We start from the raw sequence: 15000 nt of genomic DNA on the forward strand, positions 1-15000 counted from the left end.
ATATGTTTGAGAATGTGAGTCACACTAATTTAGGCCCCTTCTAAGTTTTACTGCGATGTTTTGCAATACTAGACATCTGCCATGCTTGCGTTGTTAGTCTATCACGCACGCAAGCACGAATGTACACGGACAAATGTTCTTTTACTTGAATTATATCGTGCTTGCGTAGATCTCTCTCCATATGCACCCCTGTATGGACATGTGTAAACATACAATTATACATTACTTCATATATGTATGTATGAATTGTATAAGCAGTACACACTTGATAATCACGAGAAAGCACTGTTTGATATTAACTTCTGCTACGAACTGCTTAAAAGTACTTTTATATGGTAGTTGTTCCTCGTAAATTTGTTGATTGTTTCTCACTTATATTTTTTTCTAAGTGCATGCAGTATTTATCTATTTTAGTATTCTACTTGTTAGCTGCGATATATCCCTTTATCAGTACATGTCACATAGGAAACCTCTGTTCTGTGAAAGCGGAACCTTACCTTGTATTGCCATGACATTTCAAATTTGCTTCACAAGAGGGTTTACATACATAGATAACAACAATATAGTAATAATAATGCATCACCGCAGCACCTTTGGCAGACACATAATTCACACTATCGCTTACACTTTCTGAAGAAGCTTCAAACACCTCAGACACGGACGACGAAATCAAGCTCTCTCCGACACCTTGTGGTAGACTATCCCCGACCGATGGCGTGTGGTGGAATGTCCACGCAACTACGGTTACCGGACGAAGAAGAGGTTATAAATCTTGCCTCTCACCGATGGTTGCGAACACACCCCCCCCCCCCCCCCAACCCCCAAGGATTGTTGGAGGGGAACGTTGCTCTACAGCAGTGGCTCTTAACCTTAATATTACCACGCCCCTTCTAGAGTTTGGCCCCTTGGCTTTGCATCTATGAGTAAAATTCCCTCCCAGGTTTAAAAGTAAAATAAAAAGAAAATGAGAAAGAGAAGGGGTTTCGAGGAAGAGGAAGAAAGGTCAATAATTACAAAACCTGGTCAGCCCAACGAGCCTAACTAGAGTAGTAGAGTTTAGGAAAGTAGCGTTATAAGGCTATACTTTTGCACTTTTACATAAACTTCTGAATATTGGTTCCTCACTCTTGTTAAGAGAATAACGAAATATAATTAGAGAAATTTTTTTTTCCAAAGGGCTCTCGCCTCCCCTGGAAATTGCTGAACAACCTCTCCCCCCCCCCCCCCCCCCCCCCACGTTTAAGAAACACTGCTCTACAGTGTGCCTCATGCGAAGCTCTGTAGGCGATGTTTTGGGTTTTTAAGGATTTTGGGACATTCCAGCTACCTCTTAATGGGGCCTTTGTGTGGCACAGTCTAGATGGGACTAACCCCGTAGCGGGGTAGTGCCGTCAGTGGACCTCATGCGGTGCGCTGTAGGCATTACTTGAGGTTCTTTGCAGCGTGCCTTTGACCCCGAGCTTCAACCACTTTCGTTCCTTTTACTGTACCTCCTTTCATATTCTCTTTCTTCGTCTTACTTTCCCCCCCTCTCCGAACACTTGATTGATAGTGTACTTGCTTTGAGGTTTTCCTCCTGTTACACCTGTCAAACCTTTTACTGCCAGTTTCCGTTTAACCGCTGAATGACCTCATAGATCCCAGTGCTTAGCCTTTGGCTATACCTGAAGAGAGAGAGAGCAGTCTCTGAAATATAGTACTTTTCTCTCTATATTTTGGTGTTTTTATGGGCTCCTTTTATTAGATGGAATTCTGTTGTAACAGAACATTTTACCAGTCATATATATATATATCCGAACTTTTCAGTCGCTCGCATGCTCGCTCTGTTGCTGACTTCTGTTGCCTCATTGTGACCTGTTGCCCTCATATCATACTATAATGGGCGTAATGTCTGTCCGTCCGTCTGTCATTCAATCACGGTCAAAACGGCTGGTCGATAGGCATGAAAACTTGGCAGGGTTATAGAGTGGGACCCCTAAGATGGTTTATAATGGAGTTTCATCCTACCTTCCCCCCTTCGAAGGCGGTTGGGGGTGAGAAGGGATTTCCTGAAACGGAGCTGGTTCTGCCCGTGAAACGAGGCTGGATATGCCCATAGACTTAGTTACTTTACGCTTTCGTACGTAATTTCTGCGTACATATGTATGCTAGTATCAGTAACTGCAGATGCTAATTGTTGTTTACCATAGTTGGGATTTGAAACCATTTTCCGTTTCCATTATCTAAGGACAAAATCAAAAGAGGAAGCTTAAATAATTTAAGTCCAGGTCTTAGACAAATTTAGGTTGGTCTTATACCTTTCCCAACGAATTAGGACGGCTGTAAGGTATTCATTCGCGTTTGTCTGTCTGCTTGTCAAGGTAGAAGTCTATGTCCATTATTACGATTTTGCCGTCTTTGTCTGATCTACTTATTATAACATCTAAATGCTTTAACTGACCTAAATAAGAAATATCCTGTTCCCCGTATATTTATGATAGCCATCCGCTCGCTAAAAAAAAAAGTTAGATGTTATAATAAGTAGATCAGACAAAGACGGCAAAATCGTAATAATGGACAAAGACTTCTACCTCGACAAAATCAACCAACTCCTTAGCGACACAAACACTTGCGACAAACTGACGAAAAATCCGCACCAAAACGTCCCCACAGAATTTTTCCGGAAAGTAAGATTAATTGACCAAGACAAAAAGAGTATTGAACTATTAGAGAAATTTAAAGTTGTTAATCCTAAACTCCCCTACTTTTATGGCCTTCCCAAAACTCACAAAGACAATCTTCCATTCAGACCCATCGTTTCATGTGCCGGAGCTTTCAATTACAAAATTTCTAAATGGTTAGCTGGCCTCCTTTCCCCTATTTTAGGCACTTTTTCTCCCAGTCACATTAAACATTCGGAAGGTTTTTGTCACAAATTCAGAGAAGCACATATACCACTTCACAACATAAAATTTTTAAGCCCTGACGTAGATTCCCTATTTACAAAAGTACCAATACAGGACGTTCTTCAGTTTTTGAGGGAAAAATTATCCCCCTATTCAGATCATTTCCCATTGGCGCTTGACATAATAATAAAGTTAGTTGAATTATGTGCATCTAATAACGTATTTTCATTCGGGGAATCATTCTATATGCAAAAATTCGGGTGTAGTATGGGTAGTCCTTTAAGTCCGGTTTTAGCCAATCTGTACATGGAATACTTTGAAACTACAGTAATAAATGCAATAAAACCCAAAAACATGCTGTGGATGAGATATATAGATGATATTCTAACATTTTGGGATATATGTGGGGGGCAATTTTAATGAATTCCTTTCAAAATTAAACGCATTAGTGCCCAGTATCAAATTTAAAGTTGAATGGGAAACAGACAACAAAATTCCTTTTCTTGATGTTTTAATAAACAGAGACACGACAGAATACAAATTTACCATATACAGAAAACCAACGTTCTCACTTTTCTCTCTATATTTTGGTGTTTTTATGGGCTCCTTAGATATATATATATAATAATAGAAAGGAGCCCACCCTAAAAACACCAAAATATAGAGAGAAAAGTACTATATTTCAGAGACTGCTGTCTCTCTCTTCAGGTATATGAATGAGAAAATTTTACAGAAAGGTCGGTTTATATAACCAAGAGATCCATCCACAGGTAAGCCAATTTAGGTCACCCCCGCTGATAATCTTCCTTTAATCTTCTTAAGCGTTGGTTGAATGAAAACCTTGTCGATCACATCTGAATCTCATGCTCCTTTTGAGATGTTCATTACCTGCCTCTCTTTTTATTAAGGCCGATTCCATCATTTGACTATTGTACCGGCAGTTGCTGCTATAAATTATATGTGACAAATTCCAGTTTATTCTATGGTTATGTTCATTTATATGGTTGAAAATAGCTGAGTTCTGTTCGTCCATACTTAACTGACCGTTTGTGTTTGTATTAATCTCTGGGGAAGTGATTTTCTTGTAAATGCGATGTAAGATTGGTCACAGTCCTGGCATGGGATTTCATAAACCCCTGTTTCCTTGGGGAATGTCTTTTGTTGGACGATATATATATAATATATATATATATATATAATATATTATATATATATAATATATATATATATATCATTATATATATATATATATATATATATATATATATATATATATATATATATATATATATGTATGTGTGTGTGTGTGTGTGTGTACGTGTCTGCGCTTGTGTATAGTTTAGGTAATTTTGTTTTTGTTGTCGTGTCCCAACAATACCTCTAATAACATAGAAACATACAAGATTACAAGCAACAGAAAATCGTAGCCAGCATATGTTACGGCAGGTTAAGAACGCTGACACACATACAATACGTCGAGTTCGCATCGCTGTCATTAAAATGTCGTTATAAACACCGCAACTGTTAGTGATCAGCGACAGGAAAGTAACATATTAAAGATAATTTCCTGTTTTCGTGCTTTTAGTGGAGTGTGATGATTTCAGATGAAGAGTTGTGTATGTGTCATTCGGACTAACATGTGGATTAGATGAGATTATAGTTGTTTTTGGCTTCGTCGTCTGTCAACGCCGATTGGACTAGACCAATCTTGCTGTTTTTAAATAATGATACCAGAACACACCACTAAACCTCATTAGGAAAACTTCACCAGAACAGAATTTCAGTTTGGTATTCAGAGAGAATATTTTCAACAACGAAAACTTTTATTTTAATGGTTATCTATTAGTATTATTATATTTGTGTTGTATACTTAGTTTTCAGGGACATTCTCATTTTTCTTGGATGGTATTTCCTTAACAATGGCAGAGGATTAGCCAATGATTCCTGAGGTCTCGGCGGTTCCCAAGTCCCTAATCTCTAGCTCACAGGAACTGTAAGGTCATGTGACAGCGAAAATCTGTAATGGCCTGGGTGGGGTCTGACCTCGGGACCCACAAGGGCAAGACGTTAACGATACCACTCAGCTGCAATAACGAACTCAGGATCCCGAGATTTATAGTTATGAGATATCGATTAGCGGTTTTCTTAGTTTTAAAATGGGAAAAATGTACCTTCTAGATTTTAATGGTTACTCGTTGGTAAACAAGTTTGGTGTCCTTAATATACCTCGTTTTCTTGTGTGATAAACGTACACACGCACAGAAAATCAGGGCATAGATCAAAGCTAATTGCTGACTCAGGAAATTTTCCCAGATCGAGGCTAAGAAATAGCTGCCGAGCCTGAGGGGTTGCGGGACTAAGTAAAACGAGACCGATGAAAAAAGAAATAGAAAGTGCCTATGAAAGCAAGTCATGACTGGTGACTCTTTAAGAGAAATCGAAATTCATCTTTTCCTTGTTCTTAAAATTCATCTTTTGTTTTTTTTATTTTCTATTTTATTGACATCCTGAGTGAAACCGACTTTTTTTCATACATTTTTATCTTTTTTGATGTGGTGGATTTGAAGGAAAGTGGGTCAACAGACAATAGAATTGTTGTTGAAAGCATGAGAAATGATCGCCGCATTTCTAGTGGGATGAGACGACCTGGTCAAAGGAAGAAAAGTGTTCTCTTGTACTATTTCTATCATGAAGTTATGACAGCCAGACCCCTTAAACTGAAACAGATGAAATTACGTAACTCCAGATGGAGACAGAGAATTCCGTATTTCTGGCAATGTAAAGGGAGACAGAAAGTTCCACAGTCTCCAGAGGTGGATGATATGAAAGACTGACGGAATCGGTTAACCCTTGAATTCCCAATCTTCCCAGTTCCTCGTTGGACGGGTGGTTTATACGTGCTCGCCTACCGATTCGGTAGTCCTAAGTTCGATTCCCCGCTCTGCCATCGTGGAATCAGAGGATTTGTTTCTGGTGATTAGAAATTAATTTCTCGACATAGCGTGGTTCGGATCACACAATAAACTGTAGGTCCCTCTGCTAGGTAACCAATTGGTTCCTAGCTATGTAAAAATATCTAATCCTTCGGGCCAGCCCTAGGAGAGCTGTTAATCAACTCAGTGGTCTGGTTCAACCAAGATGCACTTAACTTATTTCCCAATCTTCACGAAGTATAAATACATACATATTTAACTGTTTTTAGTAAGGGCGTGTGTCTTCGGCATAAGAGTCCTGTCCACACAAAATTAGATTATCGGAAACACCTACGCAGTAGAGCAAAAAATTGAAACATTGGGATCCTTCATGCTTGCATCAGGGCATGGTAACCTACCGCTCAACCCTCTTTTATCCGGGCAGCAAATACTGCTATTAGCAAAATAAATCAATTAATATTTGTTTATCGATTTACTCTAATTTATTTGATTTTTTTTATTTCTCATTTTTCACATATAGACACTTTTCCTATGGAAGCTCGCTTTGTAAGCAAGTGTCCTGTTTCGTTTCTTCCATTTAAGCGCTTTTAATCATAATAATAATGGGCACAGTTTTCCGTGTCGAAAATGAAGACAATGGTTGCAGGTCCACCATAACATAGCATGTGAGTATATGGTCTTTAATGGATATTAAAAGCTTTCGAACCTTGTACTAGGTTCATCTCCAGTCAAGTAAACATTATGACTTTAAAAATTCGTCGAAGTAAACTTCTGAAAAGGACAATTCCACAACGAAGAACGCAGATGAAGGAAGGAAGCGCTCAACAGCCCAACTAGGTAATTCCGTTGTTGATGTTCGAATTCCTGTTTGCTAATCAGCTGGAACGTCTTGTGGGCTATGATGATGCTGCATGGTGTTCCCCTGGCGGCGCAGCTGCAACATTGGTGGACGTCACGTCCCTTGTGTTGTAATCTGTCTGAGGGAGAAGAGCAGAAGAGGGGCCAGCAACAGGCAGAGGAAAAGCAGAGCTTGTCTTAAAATCAAATTTTCTAGCAAAGTTTTAAAGACTGTAAACATTGACTAATGGGTCCTCTCCAACGAACGACTTGTTTCCGTAAAAAGCTTCTCCTAAGTTCATGGCGGCGCCCTCCACTAGTCTTCTTGTTTGGACATTGTTATTTTTAAAAATTATGTTAGATCCATCCCAATTCGGTCTATGGTTGTTCTTAAAAGCATGGGAGGCTATTGCATTGTTCTGTGCATGTAGTGCATAAGCGCATTTACCTAGTTGAGCTGTTGAGCGCTTCCTTCATTTGCGTTCTTCGTTGTAGAATTGTCCTGTTCAGAAGTCTATTTCGACGAATTTTTAAAGTCATAATGTTCACTTGACTGAAGATGAACCTAGTACATGGTTCGAAAGCTTTTAATATCCATTAAAGACCATATACTCACGTGCTATATTATTGTGGACCTGCAACCAATAATAATAATAATAATAATAATAATAATAAGCTTCTATAGTCGTAAATATAGATATCTGCTCACTTTGAATGAGTAATAATAATAATAATAATTTGTGATGTGATGATGATGATGATGAAGGTGGCGTTGACGCAAGTTCAAACGCCACCATAATTCTAAACAGATTTGCATATGACAGATCAAGAGGCGGCTTCAAAATTGACTCATTAACGTCTTAGTGGCGCAGTAACGAAGACGTTCATAAGCCGTTTGTAACATAGCTGCTTCTGTAACGTTTAGACCGCAAGGATGATTATGTAATACGCATTACGAAGTGAGGCTTTAGTAGAAACATATGTTTTGGTCAGACGTTGGTGTGATGCATATATGTATGTAAATATAGAACGTGTTATGGGGAATGATTTCGTATTCTTTGATTTTTTTCTTTCTTTTTTTTGGCTACGTTTTTGTTTATATAAATATCTAGCCATTGCTTCAGAACTTCATACTGAGCAATTGTGTGATGGTATAATTGTTTTTTTTTTTCATCTTCTTCTTTTTGTTTCCTAATTTATACAAAATGCTAATAGGCATCGGAATAATAATTGCTCCTGATATGAAAATAAGCCACCGCATTTTTTTAAGTAATTAATGATGGCAATAAGTACTGACATGGTTGCTCTACACTTTTGTTCTTTTTTATCTCTGTCCCATAAGCATTTCATTGCCATTAAAAATTTTACCATGTATTCTAACTATCAAATATTTTCCCTCCACCATCAATTGGTTTCCATTCTTCTGCCATGGATGCTTCCTCAGTTATCTTTCTGGGCCTCATTGTCACCCGTCGTTCCAAACACCAGATTCCTAAGAGCTCTTTTAGTGTTCAGCCCTCTCCTTATGTCTAATCATTGGTTTATGGGATGAGGCTGCTTGCCCGTGCCCTACATTCCATAGTTTTCTCCTTGGTATATATTTTTTAGTTCATATTTATCGGTTATTATCTATCATAGAAATACATCTCAGTGAGATGTAGTTCTTCGGAACTTCACTTATATTCTCACGGCAAAATAGGAATGGTTGTATTTTGAACTGGAATAACTTAACTAACCTTAGCAATCCCAGCCATTCAAAAAATAACTTCTTGTGTAAGTTGCCCAAATTAGCATCATGGACAAGGCACTAACAACCTCATTCACAGTTTCAGCTCTTACAAACTTGCAACAGACCTTAGGAATCTAGTGTGTATGGCAATGGATCATAATGCAGGTAGAAAATAGTCAGTTCATAAATTTATGACAAATTGCGTCAAAAATCAGTAAGTTGACACAGTAGTAGTTTTGATATAATTACGAAAAATGATCAAATGAAACCAGGTGATAATATATATTCAAAAATACGATTCTTCACGATATCTTTATTTGCAACACAGTGTTTGCATATAACAAAGAATAGAGTTATAAATAACAATAAATTACTTAACTAAGAACATTTTACAATAAATAAATAGCAACAGAGTTCGTTCAAAGCTCAAAAATTCTATATTACTCACGGAGTCATTGCTACACCAACTTTATGATTTGCAAATGAATAAATAATCCTTTTTGAAATTACAGCGTATTCACTTCGTGAAAAACGGTTCAGATAATAAAATTAAAAAATGTACAAATTCGTAATTGCTCTATGAAAAATTTGTACTAGTTAGATACATAATAGCTTATGCGTTATGTCGCTTGTATAACTAAATCACTTTTTTCGGTATACATTGAATTATTTTGCTAATTATCATTCACAATATGGACATTACTTATATTTTCCCATTTCACCAAATACGTATGCAGTTGTAATAATCACATTGCCCTCTAAACTTCTCGAATTCTTCCCACTTTTTAAAAACACTTATCACTACAAAGTCTTAGATCCAAACGCAAGAACACGAAGTAAGTCTGATGTCCTTAAAGGGATTTGATAAGCAAATTTACTTCATTTCTTGCATTTGGTTCTAAGGCTATTCAGTGACAAGCGTATCCAAAAAGAGTGAAGAATTCGAGAAGTTAAGAGGAAAGGCATTATGGTAATCATAATTATACTTACAGACACACACGCACAAATATATATACATACAGTGTATGTGAACATGTATAAAGATGCATATATGATTTTTTTTCGTGCACGCGTCTGTATTTGTGTGCTTATAGACGTCAAGGCCAACAGAATTTTAGACGTCGGCATAAAGAACTACAGTCCAGATCAGTAGACGGGAAACTTGTTCAAAACAAAAACCAAACAAAAACAAAAAAATCAACAAATCAGATCGATTTTTCATTATTCTATAATTACCTTAATAACACATCATTATGATTAATAAAAAAATTTAAAAACAAAATCTATTCTTGACATACACAGAGTTTTACAAATAAAGGCAACATATACAGAAACAAGCAACTATCAACAATAGAAAATCAACAATAAAGAAAAAGAAAATTATTAAACAAAATATAACATTAAAAACAGACTTGAAATTATTTACAAAAGATGGTTTTAGGCATTTCTGAAAACATAAATAATTGTACAGGACCGAAACAAGTTAAGAATAAATAGAGAAGCGAGTTTGAAATAATAGATAAATAATTATAATTTGATTTATATAAATTAATGGTAACTATTTTTAAGCAGGGGCAATTTCTATTTGTTTTTAATTTGTGTTAAGTTTTTCATTTTTATCGTAAACTAGAATTGATAAGACAGCGTTCGGTATGAAATTCAATAACAAAAGAACATCGCAAAATAATATAGGCACCATGTAGTACTCGACACTCGACTGATTCGCCAAATGAGTATATAAATAAAATAATAAATATTTAAATAAATTAGTAATTACATATGTGATATGATTAAGAGAATAAAATTTGGATGAATGCACAAGGGAACATAATGTTATATAAGATCGTCACTGATCTAAGAGATTACAAGAAAGTTTTATGAGTTTGGTGAACGTCTATGAACAAAATTGCCTCACATTCAAAGACAAACCTTAAGGTGGTCTTCCGTAAGTCCTATGTTTGTAGTAGGAACCTCACTGTACGGAAGCCTAGTCCTAAGGTTGTAGACCTATTGTGAAATGCATGGAAAGCATGAACGTAGGAGCTAGAAACAGGTTACATAAAAAATATACCTATTCTTAGGTTACATTAATTAAATGTAGACTGCAAAATACATAGGCCTAGTCTTTAGCAGCGTAAACGTTATGCCCAGAAATAGGCTACACAAGCTATAGACCTACGCCCAAGCTACAGAAAATATAGACATAAGCGAAGGCTATACTACGTATCGAGCTATTCGCAAGTTACATTAACTGTAGACTTAGACTTATAACTGTCCACATGGCCGAACACAGATATGAAAAACTACGAAAACAGTAACATGCTCAGCTACTTCCTCTCGAAGCTGTAAGGAAATTCAGACACCTTGAACATCTGCTTCTCCATCGCTTGGCTCCCGCTGTCCTGCTGCTGCTGTTCGGAAGAGTGTTCCTTGCCACTGGAGGAAGAAAAGTAACCGTAAGGAGAACGGGTCTCATAATTGGCGTCCTCCTTGCTATCGGGCTGAGTGATGCTGAAGACATCCTTATGGGGGAAGCCTTCAGGACCTTCTTTGTTTTCCTCCGTCAGGTAGCTCTGTGTGAAATGCTGTTGGCTTTCGACGTAGCTGGGTTGCGGTTGGTATTGAGGTCTTTGAGGGTGGCGTCCCTCCGGGTGGGACTCCGGTGCTTGCAACCGACGCCTCTTCAGTTCGTTGCTTTCTGTGTTGTCTCTGTAGGCGTAGAAGTCATCAGCGGTGTAGCCCTTCGCTAGGTCGCTCAGATACTTGACTGATTCCTCCCCGATGCGGTTCAGCCTGCAAAAGTAGAGGAGGGAATTAGTGGTAGTGAAGGAAAAATCATTGGGCGATTTGTGACATAGTAGTATTGTATATATTAATATATATACTATATATATATAATATGAGAGATGTAATATGAGGAGTATGTTAATGAAGAATTATTATTATATATAATATATATATATATATTAATTAATATTAATATATTTTATATTTATATAATCTTATTATATATATATATAATTATATATTAATTTAATAATTATATAAATAATATATATAAATATATATATAATATAATATATACACGCATTAAGCTACAAATGTCCTTTAATATCTAAATCATTCTACCTCGGAATTAATATATTTTGATATTGGTTAACCATAACAACAACAACAACAACGAAGTAATTTGTAAGCTTACTCCCGAGTAAGCGAAAATGAGCCGAAATTTTTTTCGGCGCAACCAAGTTTTCTGTACAGTGTATAATCAAGGCCACTGTAAATTGATCTATTTTTGGTGGTCTCGGTCATAATGCTGTATGAGCCCGCTGCCCATGAAACTTTAACTACGTCCTGGTGGTGGCCTTTCCTATATCGTTGCCACAAGCACGATTATGGTTAAATTTAACCTTAAATAAAAATTTAAAAACAATTTGGTATGGTTGATGATTAGAGGGTGGATGATCAACGTACCAATTTGCAGCCCTCTAGCCTCCGTAATTTTCAAGATCTGAGGCTGGACAGAAAAAGTGCGGACGGACAGACAAAGCCATCTCAATAGTTTTCTTATACAGAAAACCAAAAAGGAAAAACAAAAATGAGAAAAATTATGGAAATAATACTTGTACGATATTAACGAAAACATACGAAAATGCATTAAATTACTTATGAAAGGAAAAGTTCCGAAAGAACGAAAAGAAATGTTTCATCACTTTCTCTAGAACTCTCTACTTCCTGTAAAAACAGAGGAAACTTTCCTGTACAGAGGACAGCCTGCTGAAGTCAGTTCCGTAATTACTTAATAACCAGAAAAAAAAACTAAAAAAAAAATCATGATTTTCACTCATATCAACAGCGAAAGCCTATGTTCGATATTGAGAGCAGAAGGAACGCTATGAACAAATTTCCAGAAAACCATTGTCTGTTTATTGACAGCCGGTCGACTATTGCAGGTCGCGGCCACGACTGCCGAAAAGGGAAAGAGATGAAAATAAAGAAAATCTAACAAACGTCCTTTGACATCATGAAAGACTCAGAATATCTATTTTAATTTTACAGGGATAGCTTTGTATCTCCTCCTCAGTCTCCTGGATGTAAAAGAACCTTTCCCTAGGTCTAGGACTTTGGACTACCAAAACACCTTGTATCAATTTCAATGATGACTTCAACAGTGAAGTAAATACCAATCCAATGTCCAGTATAAGGGAACATCCTCCTTAGAGCAGCAAAACCTTCGAATTAAGCCGCTTTAATCGTACAAGAACGAAAATCATTCATAATCCTCCATGTGATGTAACTGCTTAAGGCCAGACCATCAGAGAATAGAATTAAATATGCCCGTGATTTCAATGGTAAAGTGGACCATCATCAGATACAAAAACAAAGTTCTTTTTAGAGCAACCAAGGACCAGAAATAATTAGTTTGAACTGTACAAAACCGAAGAATTCTTCAATTTCTTCCTTTTGAGTGAATAGTTTCTCGCCGCGATTCCATGAACCCAACGCTTCTTGGGTTTAGGATATGAAAAATCCAAAATTAAGTAGTTTCAGCGGTGATTTCAACACTAAAGTAAATAGTAATCTGATTTTGAGCCATGAAATAGAATACTTTCCATCCAAAGATACGAAACACCTAAAATTAAGTAGCTTTAATTATAGAAAAAGTAGTAACAAGAGCCTCATAAATCCCCATTTGATAAAACCATTTCTTCCCCGGAATTCACTAACTAACAGAACTATCACTGGATATTTCATCAATACAATAAATAAATTCCTTTTTTCAAGCAAGCACCTTTTTAAAGCGTCCAGAACAGGATCAAGCTATTCAAATCGTATAAAAGCAAGAAACTCTGCATCACTCCTTATTTAAGAGACCCATTTCTTTCCTGGTTTTCACAGACCAAGTGCTCCAAAAATGTTTTTTGACGACCACCTAAAACCTAGAATATAGTCATTTCAGCGGCGATTTCAACGGTAAAATAAATAGCGATCTGAAGAAGCTACGACAGCTGCGAAGGTCTGTCCACTCCCGTGACACAGTAACGGGACAACTCAAATTTTGTTTTGTCTTGTTAAGAAATTTCCATAACGGAGTAACGTTCGGTTTTTTCCTTATTTTTCTTCTTTTTTTCTCCTTCTTCGTCTTCTTCTTTGTTTTTGTTCTTATTCTTTCGTGGCTCGTTTCCAGTCACTGAACCAGGAGCAGTGGGAAAAGGTTCACTGTTATTATCAGATTTTTTATTGTTGCTCTGCTACTTTTTTCTTTCTTTCTTCTTCTTCTTCTTCTTCTTCTTCTTCTTCTTCTTCTTCGTCTTTCTTCTTATTATTATTATTATTAATTATTATTATTATTTATTATTATTATTTATTATTATTATTATTTACCTGATGTAGTAGTCCGAAGCATAAAAGACTCTCTCTCTCTCTCTCTCTCTCTCTCTCTCTCTCTCTCTCTCTCTCTCTCTTTGTCGTTTCCATAATAATGTGCCATACGGTCGAACCGTTGAATTCTCTTGATTATAATTGTCTTATAAAGTTTCCGCTGCTAAAGATTAGCATATGCAAGGCGATGAGAAGTAATTTGTACTTACAGTAATTTCTAAATTGCAGGAAAACTGGCAGCAATTCAAAATGCAACATCGGTATGAGATATCCTATTTTCAGAATATTATGTAAAATTCCTCTCCTTTTTTTTCTTTTTTTTTCCTCCTTATGCTTGTAGTGGTTTAACACGCAAATACGGTACTCATTTTTCTTGTAATTTCCAACACATTTACAAAACTGTTTATGATGTTTTAATTTATTTTTGATTCGTGGTTTTGATTAAGATTTAACTTATTCGCTTGTTAATTTTCGACGCTTACGATGATCCATTGCCGCATGTACCAAACACCTGAGGTTTACTGTAAGTTCAAGTAGCGACTGATCATTTCCAAAGCAACGTAGGAAAAGGTTTCCTAAAATTCAGTTAGCTGGAATTTGTTGCTCTAACTTGGTTGTTTTTAGAATGCGTAGGAAGTTAATTGACTTCGTCCGATTACATCTGCAAACATTTTTAGTAGCAATTATACTGACGGTTTTACAGCAAAGCCTAAAAGAATGTGATACTTTGATTGTACGTATTTATCTTAATTTTTCCATTTCCTGTTTCAATGGGACTGGCACTTGGTTGCCAGTCCCATTGATCTCTCTTTGCAACAATGTGAAAATTATGATGTATTTTATACATAAAATATGAAGTTTTATGAACTTAGAGAAGTTCTGCTCATAATGGATTTATTCCTTATCCAATTCCTATAGGGTGAATATTGTGCTGAACATTGCCTGCGTTTTTTTCTGAAGCTACCCCAAACAGGATGCAACTTAGTAATGATGATTATAATGCTACATATGACTAATAATAATATTATTGTATTTGTTGTATTAATGATAATTTGTAGAATAACTGAGATAGAATTATTCAGACAACAAAAGCAGCGCCATTAAAAATAGTTATAATAATACTAATTATAAAAATAATTATATCAGTACTAGAAATTCCGTTCATTGTCAGTCACTTAATGACAGGAAACCGTTAGCGAAGCGTTCTGTAACCTTTTATTTACGGTTTTGCTAT

General features: G+C 36.3%; 1 protein-coding gene and 1 long non-coding RNA gene across 2 annotated transcripts in view; both read right to left on the reverse strand.

Moving 5' to 3' along the window:
* Positions 1-745, reverse strand: part of LOC135204279 (uncharacterized) — a 12484-nt gene extending 11739 nt beyond the window's left edge. Inside the window, exon 1 of the long non-coding RNA XR_010312159.1 lies at positions 626-745. This is a non-coding gene — a long non-coding RNA (uncharacterized LOC135204279). The remainder of the gene's footprint in view (positions 1-625) is intronic.
* A 7937-nt stretch (positions 746-8682) lies between these two features.
* LOC135205809 (ecdysone-induced protein 74EF-like) overlaps positions 8683-15000 on the reverse strand; it is a 42020-nt gene continuing 35702 nt past the window's right edge. Inside the window, exon 6 of the mRNA XM_064236966.1 lies at positions 8683-11177. Coding sequence (XP_064093036.1) covers positions 10712-11177 — 466 coding nt within the window. The 3' untranslated portion in view covers positions 8683-10711. The remainder of the gene's footprint in view (positions 11178-15000) is intronic.

The sequence above is a fragment of the Macrobrachium nipponense genome, chromosome 24 (genome assembly GCF_015104395.2).
Source record: "Macrobrachium nipponense isolate FS-2020 chromosome 24, ASM1510439v2, whole genome shotgun sequence".
Taxonomy (NCBI): Eukaryota; Metazoa; Arthropoda; class Malacostraca; order Decapoda; family Palaemonidae; genus Macrobrachium; species Macrobrachium nipponense.